This window comes from Chiloscyllium plagiosum, unplaced genomic scaffold, assembly GCF_037043375.1.
Source record: "Chiloscyllium plagiosum isolate Xiang-an unplaced genomic scaffold, Cpla_swu_hap1 HiC_scaffold_4, whole genome shotgun sequence".
Taxonomy (NCBI): domain Eukaryota; kingdom Metazoa; phylum Chordata; class Chondrichthyes; order Orectolobiformes; family Hemiscylliidae; genus Chiloscyllium; species Chiloscyllium plagiosum.
Genome location: NW_028270142.1, coordinates 10661356 through 10688217, shown reverse-complemented (window position 1 = coordinate 10688217; position 26862 = coordinate 10661356). Strand labels below are relative to the sequence as shown.

At 40.1% G+C, this 26862-nt stretch overlaps 1 protein-coding gene across 9 annotated transcripts in view; it reads left to right on the top strand.

The window, feature by feature from the left end:
* The window catches only part of ncoa2 (nuclear receptor coactivator 2), a 309391-nt gene that overhangs the window by 266541 nt on the left and 15988 nt on the right, over nt 1–26862 (top strand). For 4 of the 9 annotated variants that reach the window (XM_043689194.2, XM_043689192.2, XM_043689189.2 and 1 more), the window contains exons 14-20: nt 3429–3650; nt 3816–3945; nt 5916–6090; nt 10374–10670; nt 16068–16157; nt 18154–18589; nt 26552–26729. In XM_043689194.2, coding sequence (XP_043545129.2) covers nt 3429–3650; nt 3816–3945; nt 5916–6090; nt 10374–10670; nt 16068–16157; nt 18154–18589; nt 26552–26729 — 1528 coding nt within the window. The remainder of the gene's footprint in view (nt 1–3428; nt 3651–3815; nt 3946–5915; nt 6091–10373; nt 10671–16067; nt 16158–18153; nt 18590–26551; nt 26730–26862) is intronic. The other 5 variants (XM_043689197.2, XM_043689196.2, XM_043689193.2 and 2 more) reach the window with 3 other exon arrangements.

Genomic DNA, 26862 nt, shown 5'->3' with positions numbered 1-26862 from the left:
TTTCTTGACAATTGACAAGTGTTAAATGGTCACCCTTATCTAGCTTTTTATTCGTGTTTTTTCTTATTGCATTCCAATTTCACCAATTGCAATGGTGCGATTCAAACCCATGTTTCTCAGCACATTTACCTGGGCTTTTGGACCATACCACCACCATCTCTCATCTCCCTTTCCTGTCCCAAGTCCTTGAAGATGTCATCTCAAAAATCACTGCATATCCTCCTCTTGACCCTCTACCTTTACTGCATCACTGAAATGGCCCCAAAGTTACAAATAGCATGCCATGTGACTGTGACCATCGTGTCCAACTTGGGACATGTCTGCAGTATTTGATACAGTTCACCAGACAGCCCTCTTTGACACGCAATCTGGTTTTTCCCAGCTGGGTGGGACTGCTCTTGCTTGATCCCATTCTCATTCATCCATTGCATACGTATGCTGATGGTACGCAGCTCCATTTTGCCATACTTGTCCCACCCATTCCAGTCTCTGATTAGTCATGCTGTCTATCTAGCATCTTGTGTTGGAGGAACAAAAACTTCCAGTTTGTTCTCTTTAGTCCATATCATAACCTTTTATTTTCTAGCTAGTGACTCCATCCCTCTTCTAGGCCACTTTGAGGTTGGATAAGGCTATTGAGAGCCTTAGTATCCTACTTGACTCTTGAAATGAGCCTCCAACCAATATCTCCTTGACCACCAAGGCAACCTACTACTACTTCATGGTAGTGACCATCCAAGCCCTGCCTGAGCACATCTGCTGAAACCTTCATCTCATCCAGTTCTTACCCTTCCACTTGACTGCTCTTCTGTCTGACCTTCCACCTTGCTAGCAGCTAAAACTTGAAGCCCTCCTAACTCCTGTTCACCCATTACTCTTAGTGAAACAAGGTCGAAGAACACTCATTTTTAAATTCTCACCCTTCTTTTCAAATCTCTTCATCGCCTTGATCTTCCCTATCTCTGTGACCTCCCACAACCCTCCACAATCTCTGTTCCCCTGTTCAAATCACATTGACGGTTAGGCCTTCAGCCGCAAACCCCTATGGCCTGGAATTCACTCCCTAAACAATTCCACCCCTCCACATCCAACTCTCAAGATTCCACATGAAATTTATCTCTCTGTTCAAACTTTCAAGTCACTTGTCTTACTATCTCCTTATGCAACTTGATGCCAAACCTTATTTGCTAACATTTCTTTGAAGCACCTTGAGCCCTTTGATTTTTTTAAAAATTGTTATATAAATGCTGATTGAAGGTGTTCTCATCAGGGTAGTAAATCAAATTTACATAATGAAAACTCATTATAGGAATATTGTACCATAGTTCTTCACTGCACCATATTTTATTGTTAATTATCCAAAATTACATGAGGTAACTGACTACAGCCTGTGGATTGAATATGTGAATTTCGAGTAAAAGTCCTCCCCTTTCACTTCTCAACCAACAAATCTGAGCATTTGCATTACTCTACTGCTGCTAAGCAATTCTACGGGGATTTCATAACTGTAAAAGTGGAATAAAATTAGTTATCAAAGCAAAATAGGTTTTCCTGCCAACTACAAGTCAATGTGTACAGGAGTGTGGAAAGCATAAAGACATTGGAGCATTATCACAACATTTAATGTCATTCCAGACAGCAGAAAGTTGTATTCCCCTGAATCCACAAGGAATACATTTAGTAAGTTATGTTGGCTGCCTTTTTAAATTCTGACTTGTCAGCATTCTATAACTAATGTGGAAGGAAAGTTTAGGATTTATGTTTTGTATTAATCTTTCCCCAGCCCCAGCCTAGACAAAAATGGTTTCAGTAACTGTAAAATGACCCACTCCAGACTACAATATGGCATTTGTAACGGCTCTGGTATTATTCTGAAAACTATTAAAATTGAAGTGATGTGGTCCTTTAACATGATTTGTTTTTTACCTGTTTAACGTTAGGGAAAAACAAATGTTATTCCACTGGAGCGTAACAGAGGTGTATAAAATCATGAGGGGAGTAGATAAGGTGAATAGGGTAGGGGTAGGGCACATATTTTTAATGAGAATAGAAAATTTGAAAAGGGACCTGTGAGGGCAACTTTCTTTACGCAGAGTGTGGTTCGTGTATGGAATTAACTGCCAGAGGAAGTGGTAGATGCAGGTACAGTTAGAACATTTTAAAAAATATTTGGATAGGTACAATGAATAAGAAAGGTTTAGAGGGATTTGGGCCATTTGCAGGCAGGTGGGGCTAGTTTAGTTTGGAAAACTTGGTAGGCATAGACTGGTCAGATCAAAGGCCTGGTTCTGTGCTGTGACTCTATGGCACTAATTATCATCTTGTAACATCTTTCACAATACTGATCTTTATAAAAACTTACGAGATATGAGAGGAGTAATTCACTTAGTCTCTTTTTGTAAAACTTCATTTCAGTTTTCTTAAACTGGTCCCTCATGTTAAGCTTCAAATCTCTTGATTAACAGTTGTGGTTTTAGATAACCTTGTTTTTATTGACATTGGAGATAAACATTAATTTTATCAACATAGTGCATGAATGTAGCCAAAAGGCAAATTTATAATTTATTTTGTTTTAAGTAACATCATTCGTAAAAATGTAATTTTGATCAATTCATTGGAAGTGGTCTGTTGTAAGTCGTAGGAGAATAATAAGTTACGTGATTCTTTGATCATAATGGAAGAAGAAGGATTTCCCCAATTGAGGGTATACCCGTAATGAATTGCAGTTTGAGACAAACATCGGAAAGTATTTTTGTGAAATTTCCCTGTGCTGTACAATTGTATATTATTGGCTAAAGGCTGCATTCTTCACCCTGTGTAACTAGAATACTAGTTTCTAGCCTTGTTTGCCAGTTACTACAAAATAAACATATAATTTCAAAAATACTGAGCTATATTTTACATATAAATGAGCTGTTACTGTTTGATTTTTGGTAGATTGTCTTCAGTTCACTTGGAAAGTAAAGTGTTTGACGTATTCAGTAGCAAAAGTGATTCACTTCCTCAGGAAGGAAGTGAGGGTTATCCACACTTCTCAGCACCTGTCACTACTACATAAAGCAACACTCCGTATCAACAAGCCTTTTTGCAATACTTTAATGTGTAGAAGAGATGGCTTACACATTCAGTAATCTTTAAGCATGATATTACAGTGACTAAACGCTGCACTACTTGAAGAATTTATTAAGCTTAATGTTCTGTGGTGATCCATCCAGAAAGAAACTGTACTTGTGTTGAAAATGTGTGCAGTATGGCTAGAAGGACATATTTAAAAATAAATGCGTGAGAAAAGGAGTTACAGAATTAACATCTATTTGTTGCATTTATGTGTAACCATGTGTAATGCTCAAGGAAGAAAAATGAATTCCAAGTATGGGACTGTTCTCCAAAGAAGATATCGTTCTCCAACCACCTGTGTTCCTTTCTAGGACTGGTCAGTAATATGGGAAGTGGTGCCCCTCGATCCAGCATGGCTTCAGTAGACTGGGGTCAATCAAGCTCTGCTGTCAATACCACGAGTAGCACAGGATCGAACACAATGACCAGGGCAACTCTGCAAGGTAGTATGGTATGCAATACTACACCTGGCATTCCTATGAGACCGAACAGTCAACCTGGTCAGAGACCGATGATCCAGACGCAAATGATGGGTATGTTGCAGTATTTTTATTTCTTGCGCTATTGGAGTTTCTTTGTTATAATTGTTATAAGATACGCAATGCTAATCAATTGTGCCTATACTTTGAAAGGCTACACTGTTACAAAAAGCCAGTTTGAAAGAAAATAATTTAGCTGCTACTATTTGTGTCAATTAGGGTCATCTGAAATAGAAATGAGTATGGGAGGCCCCCCATACAGCCAGCAACAAGCACCACCAAACCAAACAGCACCTTGGCCAGACAGTATAATGCCTATAGAAACGGGGCCTTTCGTCAGTCAAAATCGGTAAGTTGCACAAGTATTGATTCATTAGGAATTTTGCTTTTGAAGGAATATGAATTAAATTGATTCTTAAAAGATATAGTAATTGATATTTTATCCAAGGTTAGCTCTCATTTAACCAGCTCAAGTTTCTTGTGATGTAAATAATTCAGTTGTTTCATCCTTAAGTTCCAATGTGATCTTAAACGGTCTGTCAACATTAAGTGAGAGGGAGGAAGAGCAGGACTGTGGCGTCAACTATGTGAAAGGAAAAAAATCAGTTTTGGAAGTCACATTAATTGGCCATAAAGTTGAGATGTTAAACTGGCTGTGGTAGGAAAAGGCAGCTTTGTTAAACAGTGGAACCCAAGCTTAAAAATTGGATGAATTGATGCACAGAATATATACAATATGTTTCAATATCAATAACCATAATTGGTGCTTGTAACGAGCCCCCGGCTTAAAAATGATTCCACGGGTGCTTTTCAAAGCTAGAAGGAAAACTGGGAGAGAGCCAAACAAGGACTTAGTTAGGTGCCCAAGGCTTTCATGAAAGAGAAGGACTTGGAGAGGGTAAAGGCCAAGTAAATTTCAGAACATGGCAACATGGAGCCTATATAGCTGAAACCGTATCTGTAAATAGTGCACAAGGCGGCAGTGTCTGTAGAATGAAAATATATGGGGACTGGGGTCGGAGGGGCTGTATTGGTCAGATGAGATTATACACTTGAGTTGGGAAAATCCATGGATGAATTTAATCATGCAATCAAAAGACTGAAGAGATGGAGGTCAAAAAAAGGAGAGTTAGTGTTGTGTTAGGATAAAGATGGCAGACTTTTAGTTTGAAGAAGGTGAGAAAGTATAACATCAGAGTTCTCAAGTCTGGAAATATCAATGTCATGGTTGGCTGGTTTCTTTGCAGTGGTTTCTGTTATTGCAATGTGGCTCATTGGGACAGTTAAGGGTCAGCCGTATTGACGTGAACTCTGGAGTCATTTCGTTCCTTAAAGGAATTTAATGAGCCAGTTGAGATTTTTGTGGTATTTCAATAGCTTTGAGTTAAGTTTTATATTTGCTGGTATGAGCTTTATGTTCCAGAGTTTTGTTCCACAAACAGCCTTGGTGGGATTTGACCTTCTGGCTTTATCGGTCCCGGCAATTGAATTTCAAGCCCAGTAACAAAGCTATTCAATTTACCTAATCTGTTTCTGAAAGCTGCACATTTTGGGAAGTTTGGTGTTCTGAATGAGCATCATTGCAGAATTTATCTATGACATTATGTTCTGATGGCTCATTTCTAAAGCTCTGCTCACTTCCAGTTCAACTCATTGCAGTGTAATGACAGAATTGGCAACGTGTTTCAGCTGAATTAGCAGAGTTTTGAAGTAAATTATAAAGATAGGGAACTCACATTCTTCATATCGTACATGCTCTGGCCCAAATGGTTAGCATTTTGTTTTTGTATAATTATTACTTTTTTCTAATTTTTAATAGTCTATTAAATACTGGGTGAGTTGTTCTGAATTAATAAGTTGCAACAGCAAATATAGCAAGGGAATTTCTAAATGAGTGTTCAAAACAAGGCACCTATGAAGTAGTTCTCAAGCTAAGTAAGAGAAAAGGCAAGAAAAGTTAATACCTGCTGATTATTGAAAAGTAATTGGCCATTTTTATTTAATTTGTTGCAGTCATCATGATGAATAAATGTTGGCAGTTGAAAATAGAGACACACCAAGCCCTTTTCTGATCACAATCCACATGATTTTGATCAACTTTGTGTGCTCTAGGAACTAAGGGAACATCTTATTTCTAAGTTTATTTTATAACAAGACATTTTCTTACCATTGTGATAAAACTTTTGATGCAGTGTAGATCAGTGAGGGAGGGAATAAAATGTGATCTGGACTTGGTGTGACAGCAGTAATGGATTTTTGGTTATACCTGAAACTAAGAAGTCCAGATCTGTTTCTTTAATTTTGTGCTTTTTATACTAGTAGGCAATCCTATAACAGTTCTCAAGATGATCTACTTTGTCCATCTATTCCAATGGAAACTCCGAATGATGAAGGGACAATTCTGGATCAGCTGCGTTCAGCATTAAAGAATATTGATGAACTTGGTCTGGAGGAAATTGACCGGGCCTTGGGAATACCCGAACTGGTCAACCAGGTAAATGTTTTGTGTATGCACAATGGAGTCATCCTAATTTTTGTGATGCAGTCATAGAATTATACAGCACGAGAACAAACTCTTTGGTCCAGCTCATCCATGCCAACCAGGTATCCCAAACTGATCTAGTCCCATTTGCCAGCATTTGGCCCAAATCCCGGTAAACCCTTCCTATTCATATACCATCCAGATGCCTTTTAAATGGTAATTGCACAAGCCTCCACCACCACTTCAGGCAGCTCATCCCTTACACACACCACCACGGGTATATGAATGGGAAGGGATATGGGCCAAATGCTGGCAGATGGGACAAGGTCAGATTGGGATGTCGGTGTGGACAAATTGAAGCAAAAGGTCTGTTTCCATGTTGTTTTGACTCTGTATGGAAAATATTGCCCCTCTGGTCCCTTTTAAATCTCTCCCCTCACTTTAAACCTATGCCCTCTAGTTTTGGACTTCCTTACCCTGACCCTCATTCCAATCACTACACACCTAGTCTCTTCTGTACTATAACAGTCCTTGATTAACTTTCATAAATCTTACCAATGATATTCTAGGAGTCCATTTGCATTCACATGTACCCTTCGAACAAGTGCTGTATTGTTCTCGTAACTCTGAACGACTAAAACTATTGACACAAAGAAAAGGTGATTACAGAGGAACCTTGATTATCCGAATGAGATGGGCAGGCAATATTTCATTTCGCTAATTGATTATTCAGTTAATTGATTCGATGCCTCTCCTCTGGGGCGTGGAGTTTTCTGAAGTTTCCTTTTTTCTCACTCTGCTGAAACTTTATTGCTGGAACAGCACAGCAGGTCAGGCAGCATCTAGGGAACAGAAGATTCGACGTTTCGGGCACATGCCCTTCTTCAGGAATGCCCTTTTCTCACTCTGCCTGCCTTGCTCCTTCTCTCTGTCTCAGAGTTTGTTCTGAGCAGACGCACACTTGTATGTAAGGGACCTGCAGCATTGCTGAACAAACTCACCCACCTTCCCCCCCCCCCCCCCCCCCCCCCCCCCCCAAAAAAAACGCACGCACGCACACGCTCCCACCACCTTAGTTCTGTGGGATTGACACAGCGAGCACTTGTTAAGTCACTGTTCAGGAGACTAGGCAGCAGCAAACCATGCGCGAGCCCCTGTCCCATCTGCCCCCCACCCCACCCACAGTCCATGCCTCCATCCAACCCGGTTGCCGTGTGCCCCCCAGAACCTTGAGGTCATCTTTGGATAGTTGATATTTGGATAATCAAATATCGGCACGATGGCACAGTGGTTAGCACTGCTGCCTCACAGCGCTAGAGACCCGGGTTCAATTCCTGCCTCAGGCGACTGACTGTGTGTAGTTTGCACGTTCTCCCCGTGTCTGTGTGGGTTTTCTCCGGGTGCTCCGGTTTCCTCCCACCATCCAAAGATGTGCAGGGTCAGGTGAATTGGCCATACTAAATTGCCCGTAGTGTTAGGTAAGGGGTAAATGTAGGGGTATGGGTGGGTTTCGCTTCGGCGGGTCGGTGTGGACTTGTTGGGCCGAAGGGCCTGTTTCCACACTGTAATCTAATCTAATCTAAATCTAAATAATCGAGGTTCCTCTGTATAACTAGAGCTACAAACCCCAATTTTAATATTCAAATAGCTGGTGGAGGATGTTATCTGGCACAAACTTTGTCTTCTTGAGGTTTCACTGTGAATTTAGTAAGATTTAGGTATTTTGTTTTTAGATCCTCCTTGACAAATTGAAGAAATGTGGAGCAATATGATGTTGTGTACTGAGGAAGGTCTCCATGGCAACTTTCACTATGGAAGGCAGTCACATATTTGGGAAAGAGAGAGACACATAGATGGAGGGACAAATAATATAGTACTTTAGACAGCTGGACCAATATTCATACAGAGAGAAATTATATAGAAGGAGGTATAATGATATACAGAAGAGAGAAATTCTACCAAAACCAGAAATGTCATCATCTGGTATTCCTGCTACAGGAAAGATGATGTTGATCTTGGAAGGGCACAAAAAAGATTTCCAAGGGTGGCGTTGGGATTGAAGGGTTAGAGCTATAGGGAGAGTTGAATAGGCTGGTCTTGTTTCACTGGAGGGTTGGCGGTTGAGGGGTGACCTTATTATAGAAGTTTATAAAATCATGAAGGCCGTAGATAGGCTGACTAGCAAAGATCATTTTCCCATGGCTAATCCGCTTAGTCTGCACATATTTGGGCTTTGGGAGGAAACCAGAGCACCCCGCAGAAATCCATGCAGACACTGAGAGAGTATGCAAACTCCATGCAGTTGCCCAAGAGTGGAATTGAACCCAGGTCCCTGGCACTGAGAGGCAGCAGTGCTAACCACTGAGACACTGTGCTGCCTCCTCTTCTTTTAACAATGTTCAGGAAAGATATTTGGAAACTCTTCAACATGCAAAGGATGGTATAGGAACTCTTCCAGAAATGGTGGTGGTTAATTTTGTCTGAGATAGCTAAATTTTAACGTAAATGTATTAAGGGAGATAGACCAAGGCAGGTAGATGGAGTTATGCCATAGGTCAGCCATGATCTCACTGAATGGTGGAACAGCCTCGAGGAGCCTCCTGTTCCTGGAATAAAGCCCTACAGTGCATGGTAAAGGCAATGGCTTCTGAGCATTTTAACTTAGTGCCTGAAGTTTCTCATCCGTAGAGTCCTTAAACATCACCTGTGATCGCACCAAAACATTTACAGTTTTCCAAAGGTGTGGCACCCAGAACTGCACCTATATTCCAATTGAGGTCTGGCTTGTGTCCCCAAGTTCAGCACAACCTCATTACTGTCGTGGTCTATGCCCCTATTAGCAAGACTTAGAATACTATCCTGCCGCCATTAATGACTTTAGCACATACACGCTCATGTACCTCTGCTTCTGCGTATTTTTTAAAATAGTACTGTGTTATTTTGTATTGTCTATGTTCTTTGTACCAAAATATATCATCTATCACTTCCCTGCATTTCTCTCTCGGGAATATCACTTAATTTAGGTTTGCAGTCAATACTATTTTGGAGATCTGACTTGTTGTCCTGACATATTAGCCTATAGCGAAAAGTGTTTCAGCTTTCAAGAATGTGGAAAACTTAGGGATGGCTGACTTTTTAAAGGCATCCTGTTGTCAGTAGAGTGTAGCTTGGTTTGACCGATGGTAAAATGGAGATGGAAGCACTGTAGCCTAACTTGGAGGGTGTGAGAGCATGATGGACCATGGTGACCTTGTAGAAGTTTATAAAATCATGAGGGGCATAAATAGGGTGACTAGCAAAGGTCATTTTCCCATGGCTAATCCACTTAATCTGCACATTTTTGAACTGTCGGAGAAAATCGGAGCACCCGAAGAAATCCATGCAAACACTGTGAGAGAATATGCAAACTCCATGCAGTTGCTTGAGAGTGGAATTGAACCCAGGTTCCTGCTCTGTGAGGCAACAGTGCTAACCACTGAGACACCTGAGGTAGCATGCGGTTTGTGGGAATGAGTTGAGTCTGAGGGGTGCGAGTCCGACCACCTTGCTATTTTGGTCATAACTGGGACAATGTGCACTGAGGCATGTCTTTTTTAACCAGTCTCCCTCAATGTCTGACTGGCCCTACTCTTGTTAACACCTACACCTACCTGGGTGTTGGGGAAATTCCTGTCATGGAACTTTCTTCTGAGGGAGGACCACCAAGTTGGGAAATGTTTCTATTCTTGCTACCCACTGAGAAGATGAGAATCTTGCTCATTTCCACTGCTCCACTGTCTCCTCATTAAAGCACTAATGCATTGGGAATAAATCCTATTAGTCTAGACAAAATTGACAAATATTATGAGGAATTATATTTTTCATGTTGTGTTTAAAAATAAGCTCTGTTAATTCTGATAATTATTACTCCTTGATGCAGTTCTGAGTGGATGGTATTTTATATTGCGGGTCCTTCAAACAATTTGCGGAGCTCTTGTTTAAATGTAAATGGGAAGTATATGTTTTTCTTGTATTTTGAGCTTGCAAAACATGAAAGGTATGTCTTTACGTAACTCCTTTTGTGAATATTAGGCCTCTTGATGCTTTATGACCACTGGGGTACTATAGTTATAGCTGCAATATAGAAAAGAATAATCTTGCCCAAATTTAATTTCATGTTTTGTCAATCTTATACGACTGTGTGTTGATTCTTGCCAAATATTTGTCCAATAATCACAGATTTAAGAATGTCAAAGAGAAAGATCAAAGACCACTCGACACATCTCACTTTGAGATTTCTGCTTTTGCTTTTACAGAGCCAGTCTGTGGATCACCAGACAGAATCGTTCCCAAGCCAGAAATCTGCAATGATGGTGGAAAAGCCTCAAGTTTATAATCAGCCATTTGGTTCTCAGACTACTGTAGTACAAGGGAACTACTCCAACATGCAAGATCCGAATTTTCATCCTTTGGCTACTCAAGTGGGGCAGCGACCAGGATACTCAATGTTACGTATGCAACCGAGGCCTGGGTTAAGGTCTCCTGGTATGGTACCGAACCAGCCCAATCAGCTTAGGCTTCAACTGCAGCAAAGACTTCAAGGGCAACAAATGGTAATTCTTAATAATCATTTCAAGGTTCATGTTTACTGCACTTATTCTGCTTGAAATGTTAAGGGGAAGTAAAGTTGCCTTGCTTCTCTTTTAACTGCATTCATTAATTAGAACTAAACCCAGCTCTCATTCTATAAACTTGTAGCTCAATGGTAATTTAAGCACGAATCCAAGAACCTGTTATGTGCTGTAAGCTTGTATCTGTACCACCCTTTCAAGTAGTCAAGGCCCAACTCTCCTCCACTTTGAGGGGAAACATAATTTTATTCACCTCCTTCCTATTCCTGCCAGTCATTTCAACACTATCTTCCTTGGTTATTGACCTCTCTGCTAACTGAACAAAGCTTTACCTACTCTTCCTCAGTCCCTCTTAATTTTATTCAATTTAATTAATTCTCCATGCGTGTTATCTTTTCCAAGGAATGTGACTGCAGCCTATCTGGTCTATTTTCACTGTTTCAAATTTCCAATGCTCGCAACTTCCTCAAGACTTCTCTATACCCTCTAAGATATAATGCCATCCTTTGTATATGTGAAGACAAAAATAGAGCACCCACTCCAGAGCCATAGAAACTTGAAACAAAGGAGGCCAATTGGTCCAAAATCTCTAACAGGTGAGAGAGTTATTTAGCCTAACTCCATTTTCCAGTTCTTGGCTCGTAGCCTTGTAGGTTACAGCACTTCAAGACCATGTCCCAAGTACAGTTTAAACACTTAAGAGGGTTTCTGCCTCTGCCACCTTTTCCAAACAGAGAGTGCTAGATCCCTACCACCTTCCTTAAATCCTTCTTAACTACTTAATCCTATGTTACCTGGTAACGGACCTGATCTTCTCAACTAAGTAGGGCCTTCCTATCCATTTTATTCAGACCCCTCATTATTTTGTGCACTTGAAGCTGGTCTACTCGTGGCCGCCTCCGTTCCAAAGAAAATGACTCTGGTCTACCCAATTGCACCTCATAACTAAAATGATTACATCCAGACAACGTCCTTGTTAATCTCCTTGTACAGTCAATACAGTCATGCCCTTCCTATATTGTAGTGAGCTGAGCTGCATTCAGTAATCATTTGTGGCTTAACCAGTGTTTTATACATTTTAAGCATAACCTCCCAGCTCTTGCACTCTGCCCCAACTAATCATGGCAAATATTCTGTACACCTGAGAACAAAAAGTGCTGGAGATCACAGCAGGTCAGGCAGCATCCATGAAGCCAATGTTTTGAGTCTGCGTGACTTTTAATCAGAATATTATTTTCAGTAGGGATTCCAGAATCTGCAGTAATTTGCTCCGATTTTGTACACTTTCTTGACCAACTTAGCCAGTTATCAGAGTCTCTGAATGTGCACCTTCAAGGTCCTCTACACTTCTCAGTAACCTACCATTTGTTGTGCATTCTTTTGTCTTATTAACCCTCTTTTTTTTGTTGTTATTATTAAATAATTACCTCACATTTCTTCAGATTGAACTCCGTTTGTTCCAGCCACCTTTGTTTTTCATCCTACCCCACTGAACTTAAATCTTCATATTTTGACATGTTAATTCTCTCCTGATTGAGCCTCTTCCAACTTACATTCATGATTCTTATGGTGCTGTGCAATTTGCAGTTTCCTGGCCCCAGCTGCTTCCTCTTCACCAAACCCTCTGCATACGAACATAAGCAGAAAGAACATTGAACTGAATGCTCTACCATTCAATAAGATCATGGTTGATCTGATTTTAACTTCTACGCTACGTTCTTGCATATCCCAAATGATCTTTCACCCCTCACCAACCAAGAATCCATATACCTTGCTTTAAAAATACTTAAAGATTCTACATTCACTGCCTTTTGAAGGAAGGGAATTCCAGAGACTTTCAGCCATCTGACAGGAAAATATGTTTCACCATCTCTGTTTTCAATGGTTACGTCCTTTATTTTTAAACTGACTCCTAGTTCTCATTCCTCCCACAAGAGGAGACGTACTTCCAACATCCACCCAGTTAAGTCCCCTCAGGATTTTATATGTTTCGTTGAAGCCCCCTTTCAAAGCCCCAGAGAATACAGGCCTAGCCTGTCAGACCTATCCACTTTAGGCAGTCTGCTCCTGTCCATCCCTCAACAAGGTGATCTGAAGGCTACTTCCTTGAAAGGAAGCTTGAACAGTCCCCATCCTCCTCCTCCTCCTGGTTGAGCTTGTTCTCATTTTAAGCAATTTCTCCTTTAACTTGTTTCATTTCCTCCAAGTAAAAGGTGTCACTATGGGAACTTGCAGGTGTCTCCGTTATCCGTGTCATTTTGTGGGGTGTGTGGAGACTTCCTTCTTCCAGTTCCACTTGGGCCTTCTCCCACAATTCTTTCTCGATATATCAATGATCTCATGAGTCTTAATGCCTGCTGTCTTCTGGAATTGGAGAAATGAATCAGTTTTGCTTCCAGTTTTCATCCTTCTGTCACCTTCATCTGATCCATCTTTGTTATTCCCTTCTCATGATTTTACTCGTTCCCATTTCTAGGGCTATGCGGTCCAGTATCCACTGACTCCTTCAATTAGCTCGGCTACACCTCCTCACACCCTACTTACTGCAAGGATTCCATTCCATTCTCTCAGTTTCTGTCTCCATCACATCTGTTCTGATGGTGCCACCCTGTACAGGGATTCTTGTGACATGTCTTCCTTTTTCTCTTCCCCCCCCAACTGAGGAATTAGTGCTCCTTGGTTAACAAGGCCCTCAGACATGTCCATGCTTTTTACCTCATTTCTGCTCTCACTATTTTTCTCCTTTCTGGAAGGATGTCCTTGTTTTCCACCTCATCAACCTCTGCATTCAAACGATGTGGAAAATTGCCCAGCTATGTCCTGTGCGCACAAAGCAGGATAAATCCAACCTGTTCCATCAGTCGACCCTCAGTCATCAGTAAAGTACCAACAACAGTGCTATCAAGCAGCACCTGCTCAGTGATATCCAGTTTGAATTCTGCTGGGGCCACACACACCTGACCTCTTCCTAGCCTTGGAACGAACAATGACAAAAGAGCTGAATTCCAACGATAACATGAGAGTGACAGCCCTTGACATCAAGGCCCTATTCGACCAAATGTGGCATCAAGGAGCCCTAGCAAAACTGGAATCAGTGGGTACTTGGGATTGGGGGGTGGGGGGGATGCAAATTCTCTGGTGGTTGAATTCATTCCTGACACATCGACAAATGGTCATGGTTGTTGGAAGTCAATCGTAGCAGCTCTGTCGGAGTCTCTCAGCATAATGACCTAGACCCAGCCATCATCAGCTGCTTCATCAATGACCTTGCATCCATCATAAGATTAGTAGTGGGGATGTTTGCTGATTGCGCAATGTTCAGCTCTATTCGTGTTGTCTCAGGTATTGAAGCAGTCCATGTTCAAATGCAACAAGCTGTGGGCAATATCCAGACTTCGGCTGACAAGTCACAAACAACATTCATGTCACACATATGCTAAACTACGACCATTTCCAAGAAGTGGCAATCTAATCATTGCTATTCACTGAATTCCCATTATCAACATCCTGGAAGTTACCATTGACCAGAAATTCAAATGGACTCGCCACAAATACAGTGGCTACAAGAGCAGGTCAAAGACTAGGGGTACTGCACAGAGTAATTCACCTCCTGACTGCCCGAGGTCAGTCCACCATCAACAAGGCACAGGTCAGGAGTGAGTTGGAATACTCCTCACTGAATAAGTGCAGCTCCAACAACATTCACGCTTGGCACCAATCAGGACAAAGCAGCCCGATTGATTAGCACCACATTCACAAGCATCCATTCCTTCCACCACCGACACCCGGGAGCAGCAGTGTGTATTATCTATAAGATGTATTGCAGAAATTCACCAAAGGTTATAGGACAGCACCTTCCAAGCCCAAGACCACTACCATTTTGAAGGACAAAGGAGCAGATATGTGGGAACACCACCAGCTTCATGTTTCCCTACAAGCCACTCACCATTATGACTTGGAAATGTATTGCAATTCCTTCTGTGTCACTGGGTCAAAATCCTGAAATTCTCTCCCTAAGGGCATTGTGGATCAGGTGATAGAGCGCATAGACTGTAGTAGTTCAGGAAACCACTCACTGTCACCTTCTCAAAGGCAGCTAGGGATGGGCAATAAATCTTGGCCCAGCCAGTGACCCCCATTCCTGCGAGTGAATTGAAAAGTAACTCCTGACTGACCAGGTGTGCCAGGTACTGACCAGGTGTGCCAGGTACTACTCAGGAGAGATATCAAGTGTTTCTTTGCCCTCTTTATCCAAAATGTGATGACACTACTTATGAAGCCTGACTTTTTAAAAAATTTAACTCCTGGAACGTGAGCATGAGCTTGGCTGGCCAGCATTTATTGCCCATCCTTTTAACTGAGCAGCTTACTAGGCTGTTTCAAAGGGCAGCTGAGAGTCAATCACATTGATGTGCGTTTGAAGCCAGATCAGGTGAGAACAGCAGATTAGTGAAGGACATTAGTGAACCCAAATAACAATGGCTACATGGTCATCAGTAGGTCCTTAATTCCATCATCTGCCATGGCAGAGTACAAATCCAGGTCCCCAGAGCATTAGTTGAGTTCTGGATTAGTAGTCCAGCGATAATACCACTCAGCCATCATCTGCCCTAAGTGTTTTATGATGATCTTTTCCATCTGAAGTCAGCCCAGATGAGAAGTCATCTTAGTGTCGTCTTGTCCTGTATGGCTTAGGGACTTGACAGAAGTACTCACTGAACTGAGGGAGAGCCCCAGATTAATATTTTTAGCAAAGACAGCAAAAATGAACTTGAATATGTTTTCAGATTAAGAGATTGTTTAACTTACATTCACATCAATGCAATTTTTTACTGCTGCATTCTGATTGCTTTAATATTGGAAACATTGAACTCTGTTTTTTTACAGGAGGCAATGCTGTTTGGTCATATAAATCTGTAATCTAGCAAAAAAAAGTGAAATGTGATGATATTTGTGCATTAATTTTTGCCAACCAACAATTTATTTGATTGCATAGAGAACGGCATTTAATAAAATTATAGTTATTAAATTCTCAGTTTAATCTTTATGGAAAATTAAGTTTGTTAATTGTTTGATTTCTGCACATCCTGCCGACAATGGAAACAAACTTGATTTCCATTATGGCATGCATCACCTGCTATGTCCCAGAATGATTTGGGGGGAAAAAAAATCCCATATACCACAAAGAAAATTGATTTAGGGCTTTTGAGATTTTCCTCTTTATTTGCAAGATAATTTCTTGATAATATGCTTTTGGTAGATTGGTATTTTAGACCGTTTGAGATTGCTGGTATTGTACAACATCAGTATCTTGGTGATTTGCTTATAAGTTCTCTTTCATACTAATAGTTAATTTATCATTTTTATTTGGTTTGGTAGAATCGTCAGCCACTAATCAATCCACTTACCACCGTCTCCAACATGAATCTACCTCTAAGGGCTAGTGTGCCACCACAGATGAGTAGTCAGGTATGTAGTAGAAACTACTGTTCGATGTTTCTCATGTTATTCTACTTATTTATAGAAACAGTCACTAACTAGCTTGATGGCAACATCATAAAATTTAGAACTGACCCATTAGTTCCAAAATATTCTAGGTCTTGGCATTTCGTAAGAGTGGATATTAGATACTGTAGTTATGCAATACATTTTGCAATAACCAGGTGAAAAAAACCTGTCCAGATTATTATCTCTGCAATCCGAATGGAAAGAGCATTTGCACTATTATTGATCAACAGGCTACTCGGGCTGATTCTCTCGTCACCACAGTACCTTTCTTGCGACATTAATTTACTATTTTGGTTTAAAGGTAAAGTTTGCTTCCCAGAGCAAAACATATACCTTATGAACTCAGACACATTTTCAGGAGACAAAGTGGGATAAGTAGGGGATTGGAATTACATGTTGCGCTAATTTTAAAATAGCTATTTTGAAAGATAGCTCTTGAAATGTACATTTCTAATTTATATTTCCCTGCAGATATCAGAGCAAAGGCTGTGAAAGCTGTCTTTCCTGTAATCCAGCAATGCATTTTTAATAAAAATTATGCCTGCCGAATTAATGCCTTTGATAATAATGTGAACCCTGACTGTGTAGTGTTACAATTTGCAAGATAGATTAGATTGATTAATAAAAGAAACTAATTGAGTAGTGAAATGATGAACAGTATTCATCTGAAATTGGCCCATAGAAGGATTTGAGCTATAGGGAGAGGCTGAACAGGCTGGGGCTGTTTTCCCTGGAGCATCGGAGGCTGAGGGATGACCTTAGAGGTTTATAAAATCATGAGGGGCATGGATACAGTAAATAGACAAAGTCTTTTCCCTGGGGTGAGGGAGTCCTGAACTAGAAGGCATAGGTTTAGGGTGAGAGGGGAAAGATGTGAAAGAGACCTAAGGGACAACATTTTTACACAGAGGGTGGTATGTACATCTCTATGACTCTATATAATCTTGGGATCTTCCTGATCACTACAGCTCAGGATCTTGATATAAACTCCAGGTTAATATTTTGAGAAGGCAATAACATTTAATAAGTAACGATGAACTTTTAGTATGCTTTCAGACTAGGAGACTGTTGAGCCTACATTTCACATCTGTGCAATCGTTTATTGTTGTAATGTTTTGAAACTTCAAAGGGTTCAGAAAAGATTTCCAAGGATTTTGCCAGGTTGGAGGGTTTGAGCTGTTGGGAGAGGCTGAATGGGCCTGGAGTGTTGTTGGCTGAGGGGTGACCTTATAGAAGTCTTTAAAATTGAGGACATGGATAGGGTGAAGAGCCATGGTCTTTTCCCCAGGGTAGGGGAGTCCAAAACTAGAGGGCATAAGTTTAAGGTGAGAGGGGAAAGATATTAAAAGGGACCTGTGGGCAAATTTTTCATTGCAGAGGGTGTGTATCAAATGAGCTGCCAGAGTAGTGGTGGAGGTTGGTTCAATGACAACATTTTATAAGGCTTCTGGATGGGTTGATGAATTAGAAGGGTTTTGTGGAATATGGACCAAGTGCTGGCAAAATGAGGCTAGATTAATTTAAGATATCTGGTCGGCATGGATGAGTTGGACCGAAGGGTCTGTTTCTGTGCTGTACAGCTCTATGACTCATAACTAAGTGATTAGCCTTGCTTCTGGCCAATCAACCATGAATGTTGTTTGAACAAATCCTGTATGTAATTTTGGAAAATGAAAGATACTGAAAAGCGTTGTTTTGTAAAGTAAAAAGTAGGAAATTTTCATGTGGACTTATGGGGACAGTTATTGGAGCTCTGCTGATATATTAGAGTCAATATAATGAACTGAAGTTTACTTTTCAGGGTATTACATTAGATATCAGGGAACGTATAGGTTTGCATAGTTTATCTATGTAAATATTTAATGAAAAACATTTAGACACGGTTTAAATACAAAATGTTATTAATATGTGAATGTTGAATGCTAAAAGTTATGTATATTTTCCATTTGTTCATCAGGGACCCATTAATGCCCAGATGCTGGCCCAGAGACAGCGTGAGCTTTTGAATCAGTATCTGCGTCAGAAACAGTTGGTGCAGCAGGTACCCCAGAGGACCATGATGATGCGGCAACAGGGGTTGAACATCTCACCAAACATGGCAAACTCCAGCAACATGGCGGGAGCCATGACCACTCCTCGGATTCCTCAGGCATCACCACAACAGTTCCCATACCCTCCAAACTATGGTACTGGGCTTACTTCCCCACCACCTTCCACCAGTCCTTTCTCCCCGGTGTCCCCAAATCCAGGGACACAGCTCCTCTCTCACAGCTCCTTGCATGGCTCCCAGATGAATATGGCTAACCAGGGAATGATAGGAAATGTGGGAGGACAGTTTGGGGCTGTATTGAGTCCCCAAATGCAGCACAATGCCTTCCAGTTTCCCAGTTCAGGTACTGCCTTTCCTCTGAGTGCTGTTAACTATTAGAATGGCAAAAATACTTTATTGTAAAAAATGTATTATTCTTTTTCTTTGTATGTTAGGAATGATCAAGCAAATTTCTTTTTGGCTTTGCATTGGGTGTGGAGCTGTTGCTTATAATATCTTCAGCTTATTTATCCTGGCCCACTTTCCCTACTTTGTGAATGTGGACTTTTGTTTTACTAACTTGCATGCAGTGCCAAACTCCGTTCTGCCTGATGTCCCTGTTCTGTGAAAGCCCAAATCTTACAACTTTGAAAAACTCTCAATTTATACAGCACCTTTAAAATGTTCTCTATATGTAGCTAAATTAAAGTAGTTGAGAATTTTACTTGCTCAAAATTACTTAATAGATTGTAAGCCCAGTATCAACGACTTGATTCCAATCTCCTTACAATCCATTCACATTTGTAAGGGGGGGAGGTATTAGAATGTGGAATGCTAATTGTAAGAGACTACTGAGAAATAAACTATAACAGCATTTATTAGTGAGCTGAATGAGTGGAAAATATAAAAATGCGGAATAAGGGCAGATACTTGAGTTCAAAGCGGGCAGTTTCAATTCAAGCTGTAGAATTGGTGCAAGGATGATTGGCCAAATAAGGCTCACCGGTATTGTTACATTCAGTGAAACGTGTAAGAAACATACAAGCACTGAGCATATGGATATTGAGAAGATTTTTCAGTGACTGGATGATTCACGAATTAGTGACACAGGTGATTTTTTAAAAAATGAGTCTGTCTGTTTAAGGTGATGTGGAGGAGGAATTTCTATTCTGAGAGTAGAGGCTGTGTCATTCAATATATTCAAGGCTGAGCGTGACGGGTATTTGATTTACCAGTAAGTTGAGGTTTATGGGGTGCAGATGTGAAAATGAAGTGAAGGCCACAATCAGATCAACAGTGATCTTATTGAACAGGGGAGCTGGCTTGAATGGCCAAATGCCCTAGTCCTGCTCCCATGTGTTATTTTTTTTTAATAACCAAAAGTTTACTCTTGTCCGTCAAGTAAACCTTTGTCCAATATAAATATATCTCCATTTCTTTTATGCAGCGAATCAATTCTTTAAAAAAATGCTTGGAATCTAGACCAGCTATTTATTTGTAGTGAAGTGTAATCCGTGTCATTGAATAGAGTTGTGAATATCCCTTTTACCTTAATATATAAGTGTTTAATATTTGTTTTTGACCATTGATGTTGTATAGAGAATAGAGATGTACTGCTTCCTTTGCATTCTACAGAATATAAGATGAATGGTACGGAAATAAAACCAGCTTATTGCAAGTAAATTTTAAGCTCCTCCATAGCTAGTGCTGGGCAAAAAATACTTTTGACTGCTTGAATTGATTGGATTAAGTACTATATCTGTGACACAACTTATAAAGGTTTATCTCCCATCTATTTATATAAACAAAAAGTGATGGCTCCATCAGTATCATCTTTGGTGGAGTATTGCAGCCATCTAGGTTATCGCCAGTTAATCATTCAAGCATTATATAAATCATGTGAAAGCAGAATGTTGGGAGTTTTAACCAGTACTCATGGAACATTTGTTTAAAAGATAGCTATTGGTGTTACATGGTGTTAAAGCAAGATTGAAAATTAAACTGAGGAAAGGAGCTTTTATGTTGAGTAGCATGGTCATTATTTGTCCTGCACATCATCATGTTGCTTAACATGTGAATGCATAGGATTTGGATTTTTAAGGTGTCATTTTATAAATGGGTTCTTGGGATAATGCAGGATATGGTAGAATTTTACTGTCAGCTACTGTGCTGCACTCTGAAAATTGAGTAGTCTTTGATTATTAGATGAGACCTTCTGAAAATGAATAGTTTGGGAATTCAAAAACAAAAGTATGTTAAGCAATGTTTAATAATGTGGAATTTCCTGCTTAAGGCACTTGCAAACCTCTTGATTACAAATTTGTACTATCTTAGATAAATCAATGTATGTGCACCTTTTGTCCCATGTCTGGGAGTAAAGGATGATTTACAAATTTCAGCTCAAAGATGTGTGCGTTTGACTAAATTTAAACATTTTTCATAGCAGAGATATTGCAAATACATAGCCAATGATGCCATCAATTTAATCTTGGATTAACTAGCATATGAAAACATGACATTTCATGCACTTCTGAAGTGCTTTGGAGTGTTTTGTAGATATAAGTTCTTGTTTACAATACCTGAAAAACATTATTGTAGTTTATCAGGAATAATCTATTCTGTGTATACCCAAAGGTTAACAAGATTTAACTTTAGTGGCAACAAACATAGTTTTCATGTTTCTTATGATGTATTTAGAGTCATAGAGGTATACACCACGGAAACAGACTCTTCGGTCTGGTGACCAGATATCCCAACCTAATCTAGTCCCATTTGCCGGCACTTAGCCTATATCGCTCTAAACCCTTCCTATTCATGTACCCATCTAGATGCCTTTTAAATAATGCAGTTGTACCAGCCTGCACACTTCCTCTGGCAACTCATTCCGTGTGCGCACCACACTCTGCTTGAAAAGGTTGCCACTGAAGTCCCTTTTATGTCTTTTCCCTGTCACCGTAAACCTATGCCTTCTAGATCTGGGCTCCCCCACCCCAGGGAAAAGGCTTTGTCTATTTCTCCTATCCATGCCCCTCATGATTTTATAAACCTCTGAGGTCACTCCTCAGCCTTCGATGCTCCAGGGAAAACAGCCTCAGCCTTGACTCTACTCAGCCTTTCCCTGTAGCTCAAATTCTCTGACCCTGGCAACATCCTTGAAAATCTTTCCTGAACTCTTTCAAGTTTCACAACATCATTCCAATTGGAAGGAGACCAGAGTTACATGCAATATTCCAAAAGTGACCTAACCAACGTCCTGTACAGCTGCACCATGACCTCTCAATTCCTGTACTCAATACTCTGACCAGTAAAGGCTGCCAAAAGCCGCCTTCATTATCCTATCTATCTGTGACTCTACTTTCAAGGAGCTATGAGCCTGCACTCCAAGATCTTTGTTCAGCATCACTCCCTAGGACCTTACCATTGCGTATATAAGTCCTGCTCTGATTTGCTTTCCCAAAATGCAGCATCTTGCATTTATCCGAATTAAACTCCATCTGCCACCACTCAGCCCGTTGGCTCATCTGATCAAGGTCCACTACACCTTAAATTTTGGTGTCATCTGCTATCTCCATTAACTTACTAATCTGCCATCTTACTAACCATACCACCTATGTTCATATCTAAATCATTTATATAAAATGATAAAAAGTAGTGGACCCAGCACTGATCCTTGTGGCACTCCACTGGTCACAGGCCTCCAGTCTGAAAAACAACCCTTCACCACCACCCTCTGTCTTCTACCTTCAAGCCAATTCTGTATCCAAATGGCTAGTTCTCCCTGTATTCCATGAGATCTAACCTTACTAATCAGTCTCCCATGGGGAACCATGTTGAACGCCTTACTGAAGTCCGTATAGAACACATCAACCGCTCTGCCCTCATCAATCTTCTGTTACTTTTTCAAAAAACTCAATCAAGTTTATGAGACATGACTTCCCACGCACAAAGCCATGTTGACTATCCCTAATCAGTCCTTGCCTTTCCAAATGCGTGTAAAACATGTCTGTCAGGATTCGCTCCAATAACTTGCCCAGCACCAATGTCAGACTCACCAGTCTATAGATCCCTGGCTTGTCCTTACCACCTGTCTTAAATAATACCACGTTAACCAACCTCCAGTCTTCTGGCACCTCACTTATGACTATCGATGATACAAATATCCCAACAATCACTTCCCTAGCTTCGCACAGAGTTCTAGGGTATGCCTGATTAGGTCCTGGGGATTTATCCACCTTTATGCATTTCAAGACATCCAGCACTTCCTCCTCTGTAATATAGACATTTTTCAGGATGTCACCATCTATTTCCCCATATTCTATATCATCCATGTCCTTCTCCACACTAAACACTGATGCAAAATACTCATTTAGTCTCTCCTCCATTTCCTGCGGCTCCACACAGAGGCTGCCTTGTTGATCTTTGAGTGGCGCTATTTGCTCCCTAGTTACCCTTTTGTCCTTAATGTATTTGTAAAAACTCTTTAGATTCTCCTTATCTCTATTTGCCAAAGCCATCTCATGTCCCCTTTTTGCCCTCCTGATTTTCCTCTTAAGTACTCCGTCTGCCTTTCTACTCCTGGGATTCATTCGATTTCTCCTGTCTATACCTGACATAAACTTCCTTTTTCTTAACCAAAGCCTCAATTTCTGTAGTCCTTCAGCATTCCCTATACTGACCAGCCTTTCTTTTCACCCTAACAGGAATATACTTTCTCTGGATTCTTGTATCTCATTTCTGAAGGCTTCGCATTTTCCAGCCATCCCTTTACCTGCGAGCATCTGCACCCAGTCAGCTTTTGGAAGTTCTTGCCTATTACTGTCAAAGTTAGCTTTCGTCCAAATTAGAACTTCAACTGTTAGATCTGGTCTATCCTTTTCCGTTACTATTTTGAAACTAATAGAATTATGGTTACTGGCCCCAAGGTGCTTCCCCACTGACCCCTTAGTCACCTGCCCTGCCTTATTTCCCCAAGAGTAAGTCAAGTTTTGCACCTTCTTGGCAAGGTATATCCACATACTGACTCAAAATTTTCTTGTACACTCTTAACAATGAGCGAATCAATTAAGTACAATATTTCCAGTCCACAAAATAACAATGAAAAGCCTCCAATTTCATGACTGGCAGCGAGAAAGTGTCTGCCTTTGTCGAGAGGAGGCAATAAATGTGACCCTGTTTGTATTGTCAGTCCCCATAGTAATTGTAAATGTAGAAATTTATAATGGAACAAGTGGGCAGGAATTAGTTTTAGATTTAACAGTTTTATGTCAAGGTTAATAAGTGAAATGTTATAAAGAAAAGAATAAACTATATGACTTCAAAATGAGTATTGGTTAACTTGGGTGCACTTTGATCCAACACACCTCACCTGTAAAATCCCAATTTATAAATCCTAACTAAAGTGATTTCCAGACAAGCATGTTACCAAACACTGCTAATTAGTCCATATTCAAAATTATTTCTTCCTATTGGAACAGTTGGTGCAGTTAATTCATAACCTTTTTACTTTAGTAAAGATAATTTGTTCAGTAATTTCTGTTTTTTACGGAATATGAAAGGAACTGGTGGGTTCCTAAATTGATGTTTTAGAAATTGGAGAGCATAAGTTTGTCAGAAGCGTTTTTTTTTAAACATACAAATATGAAGTAGCTATGAAATTAAGAGAATTTAGTACTGAATAGTAGTTACACAAAGCACCCTGCATTCAAACGACTTTGCAAATAAGATCTTGGACTTGAAATGAACTCCTGCTATAATCTGTATGCACTTTTGCTTCATTGTACCAAAACCAAAGCTTAGAAATTACAGAGTAGTTTCCATTGTTGCCTTAATCGGAATGGAGATTCATGCAGCAACAAAAGCATCAAATTTGACTGAATATTTAAAATGTGATTACTTTCAGGAATGAAATCTAAGCTGCTGTTTAAATGGGAAAACTATATTATTAATCATGGACTTGATGGGCTGTTGTGTCCCAGCTCAACTATACAGCTTTAGTTCTTTTACTTCTTTGTTACAAAATGATAAAAGTAAATTCAACTTGTGAAAGAAAAATTAACCTGGAATGATTTTTACCTTAAACAAATGGGGGTGGGTGGGTGTATTCCTTAATGTGCAATATAGTAGTAGAAATATCAATACAGTAATTCTAACTGCCTGCTAGGTTTGGCAGCACATTACCATTATTGAGGGTTATACTCTCATGATTAGCCGTATTTCTTTTTAAAATACACTGAGTTACTGTCGTGCTCTGGTGTCTCCAGGGGTAATTAGCGAGGTTGTGGCATCGTAGTATAGTGACATTGCACGTAATTAAGCTCCATCTAATGATATGGGGACATGTTCAAGTCCCATCGTAGACCATTAGATGTAGGAGCAGAAGTAATTCATTCAGCCCATTGAGTCTGCTCCATCTTCAATGAGATCATGGATGTTCTGATAATCTTCAACTTCACTTTCCTGCCTCCTCAGCCTTAAATATACTTAATGACTAAGCCTCAACAGCTCTCTGGAGTAAAGAATTCTGTAGATTTGCTACCCACTGAGAGGAGAAATTCTTCCTCGTCTCTTGTATTTCAGTAAGATCATTCTTCTAAAACCAGTGTCTTCAGACCCAACCTACTCAATCTCTCCTCATTAGAAAACCCCCTCATATCTGGAATAAGTCAGTGAAACTTCTCTGGGCTGTCTCCAATATCAGTATATCTTCTGTGAGGTAACAGGATCAAAACTGTCCAAGGTATTTTGTGTGGTTTAACTACTGCCTTGTACAGTTTTAGCAGGGCTTCACTGATTTTACACTTCTTTCCTTTTCAAATGAAGGCCCGTATTCCATTTGCCTTCCCTATTACTTTCTAAACTTTTATGCTAACTTCTTGTGACTTATGCAGAAGGACCAAGAGGTTCATGCTAATAAATCGCCCCCAACACCATGGGTTCTTATTATATTACTGACTCTGTTTGATTAAAGTTTTTATTTCTAAACTCACTGCTATAACGTCTTTATAATAGATTCTAATGTTTTCTCAATGCTTTCTAGTTAGCAGTTTTAATCTCCTTCCCCTTTTGAATAAGGTTGTTACATTGGCAGTATTTTTTAATCTTTTCTGACATTTCCAAAACCTCAGGATTCTTGGAAGATTACTACCAGTGGGTTCACTATTTCTGGTGAAATTTAAATTCAATTTAAGAAAAATAATCTGGAATAAAAGTTGGTCTAATGGTGGCCATGAAGCTATTGTTTATTGTGGTAAAATTCCATCTTGTTCAGTGATGTCTTTTTGGGAAGAAAATCTGCCAGTCTTCCCAGTCTGGCTTATGTGTGATTCCAGATGCACAGCATTGCCCTTTGGGCAATATGACACTCGCACCCTGTAAATGATTTTTAAAAATGCATCATGCACTGTGGCAATGTGTAGATAATGAAGACCACCAGCCTGTGTCCTGGCCTGTTAATCAGTTAGTTGACTGCAATTGAACTCTGTCTCAGGGTTCATTCTCCTATTCGGGAGAGAGGATGCTGAAGGTTGGATCACCAAATTGAGTTTGAAAGTGACACTGTTATGTTTAATTAAAACTCAGGACTTCAGGGTAAACAAAAAAAAGAGGAACAATACATTGAGGTAGGGGGAGCTGTGAAATTATCCCCTTGTCTCTTTTTAGGCATTCACTTGAATTTCACTTTGTGGGTGGCACCTTTTAGAAATTATTAATTTATTAAATTAATTACATTCATGTGCCTAAATGCCAAGCGATAACTTCATGCTGTCACTGAGTCTGCACAGACAGCTTCTTGTGAACAGGAGTGCCATGGTTGAGAATGAAGGATTGATTGGAGATTGATCTTTATAGTGGAACCAAATGTCATTCAAAATATGTTCATGCCAGAGAGAGTGACATCGGAGTAAAACATCACTAATCCCAGCCACTGTTAATTGATCACAAATATAGAAGTTTGTCCGTCTTTTACTGTTTGCCTTTTTCTGGTTGTCCAGTTTTGTACAGAACTTTCGCCGCCTGTTAGGAGAATTCCTCTGCTTGTTTGGGCAAAAGGGCCAAACTGCAGCACCGAATTGTTTGAAAACAATTACATCATGTCTGATGAAATACAGTTGGGTACAAACAGCTTTAAATGGAATGCTTCTTTTCCTGTCAGCCATGTTGACATTTAATTGGGTTTTTGTATTTCTTCTGATTGATTGATTGACATTCTGGACATGTTTTCTAGCTTGATGAATTATTTGAAATTAATTAGCTTTATTTTTTTTCCCAATTGTATGTGGAAGAAAGGCTCGCTCAAAATTGCTATACCTGGTTTTCTCATTCGCAGGAATGAATCAGCAGTCTGACACAGGATTTGGTGGAGCTACAACTCCCCAGAGCCCATTAATGTCTCCAAGGATGAGTCATACGCAGAGTCCAATGATACAACAGTCTCAATCTACACCGACTTACCAGTCGCCTTCTGAGATTAATGGCTGGCCACAGGGGAATCTGAATGGAAACAGGTACTTTTGATTATCTGCATAAACTTTAAGATATTGTATATACTTACAATCAGAGATGGGAGTTGGACAATTCATACTATTTAAGCCCAATCGTATGCCATGGGTGGAGGGTTTGAGTTGTAGGGATAGGCTG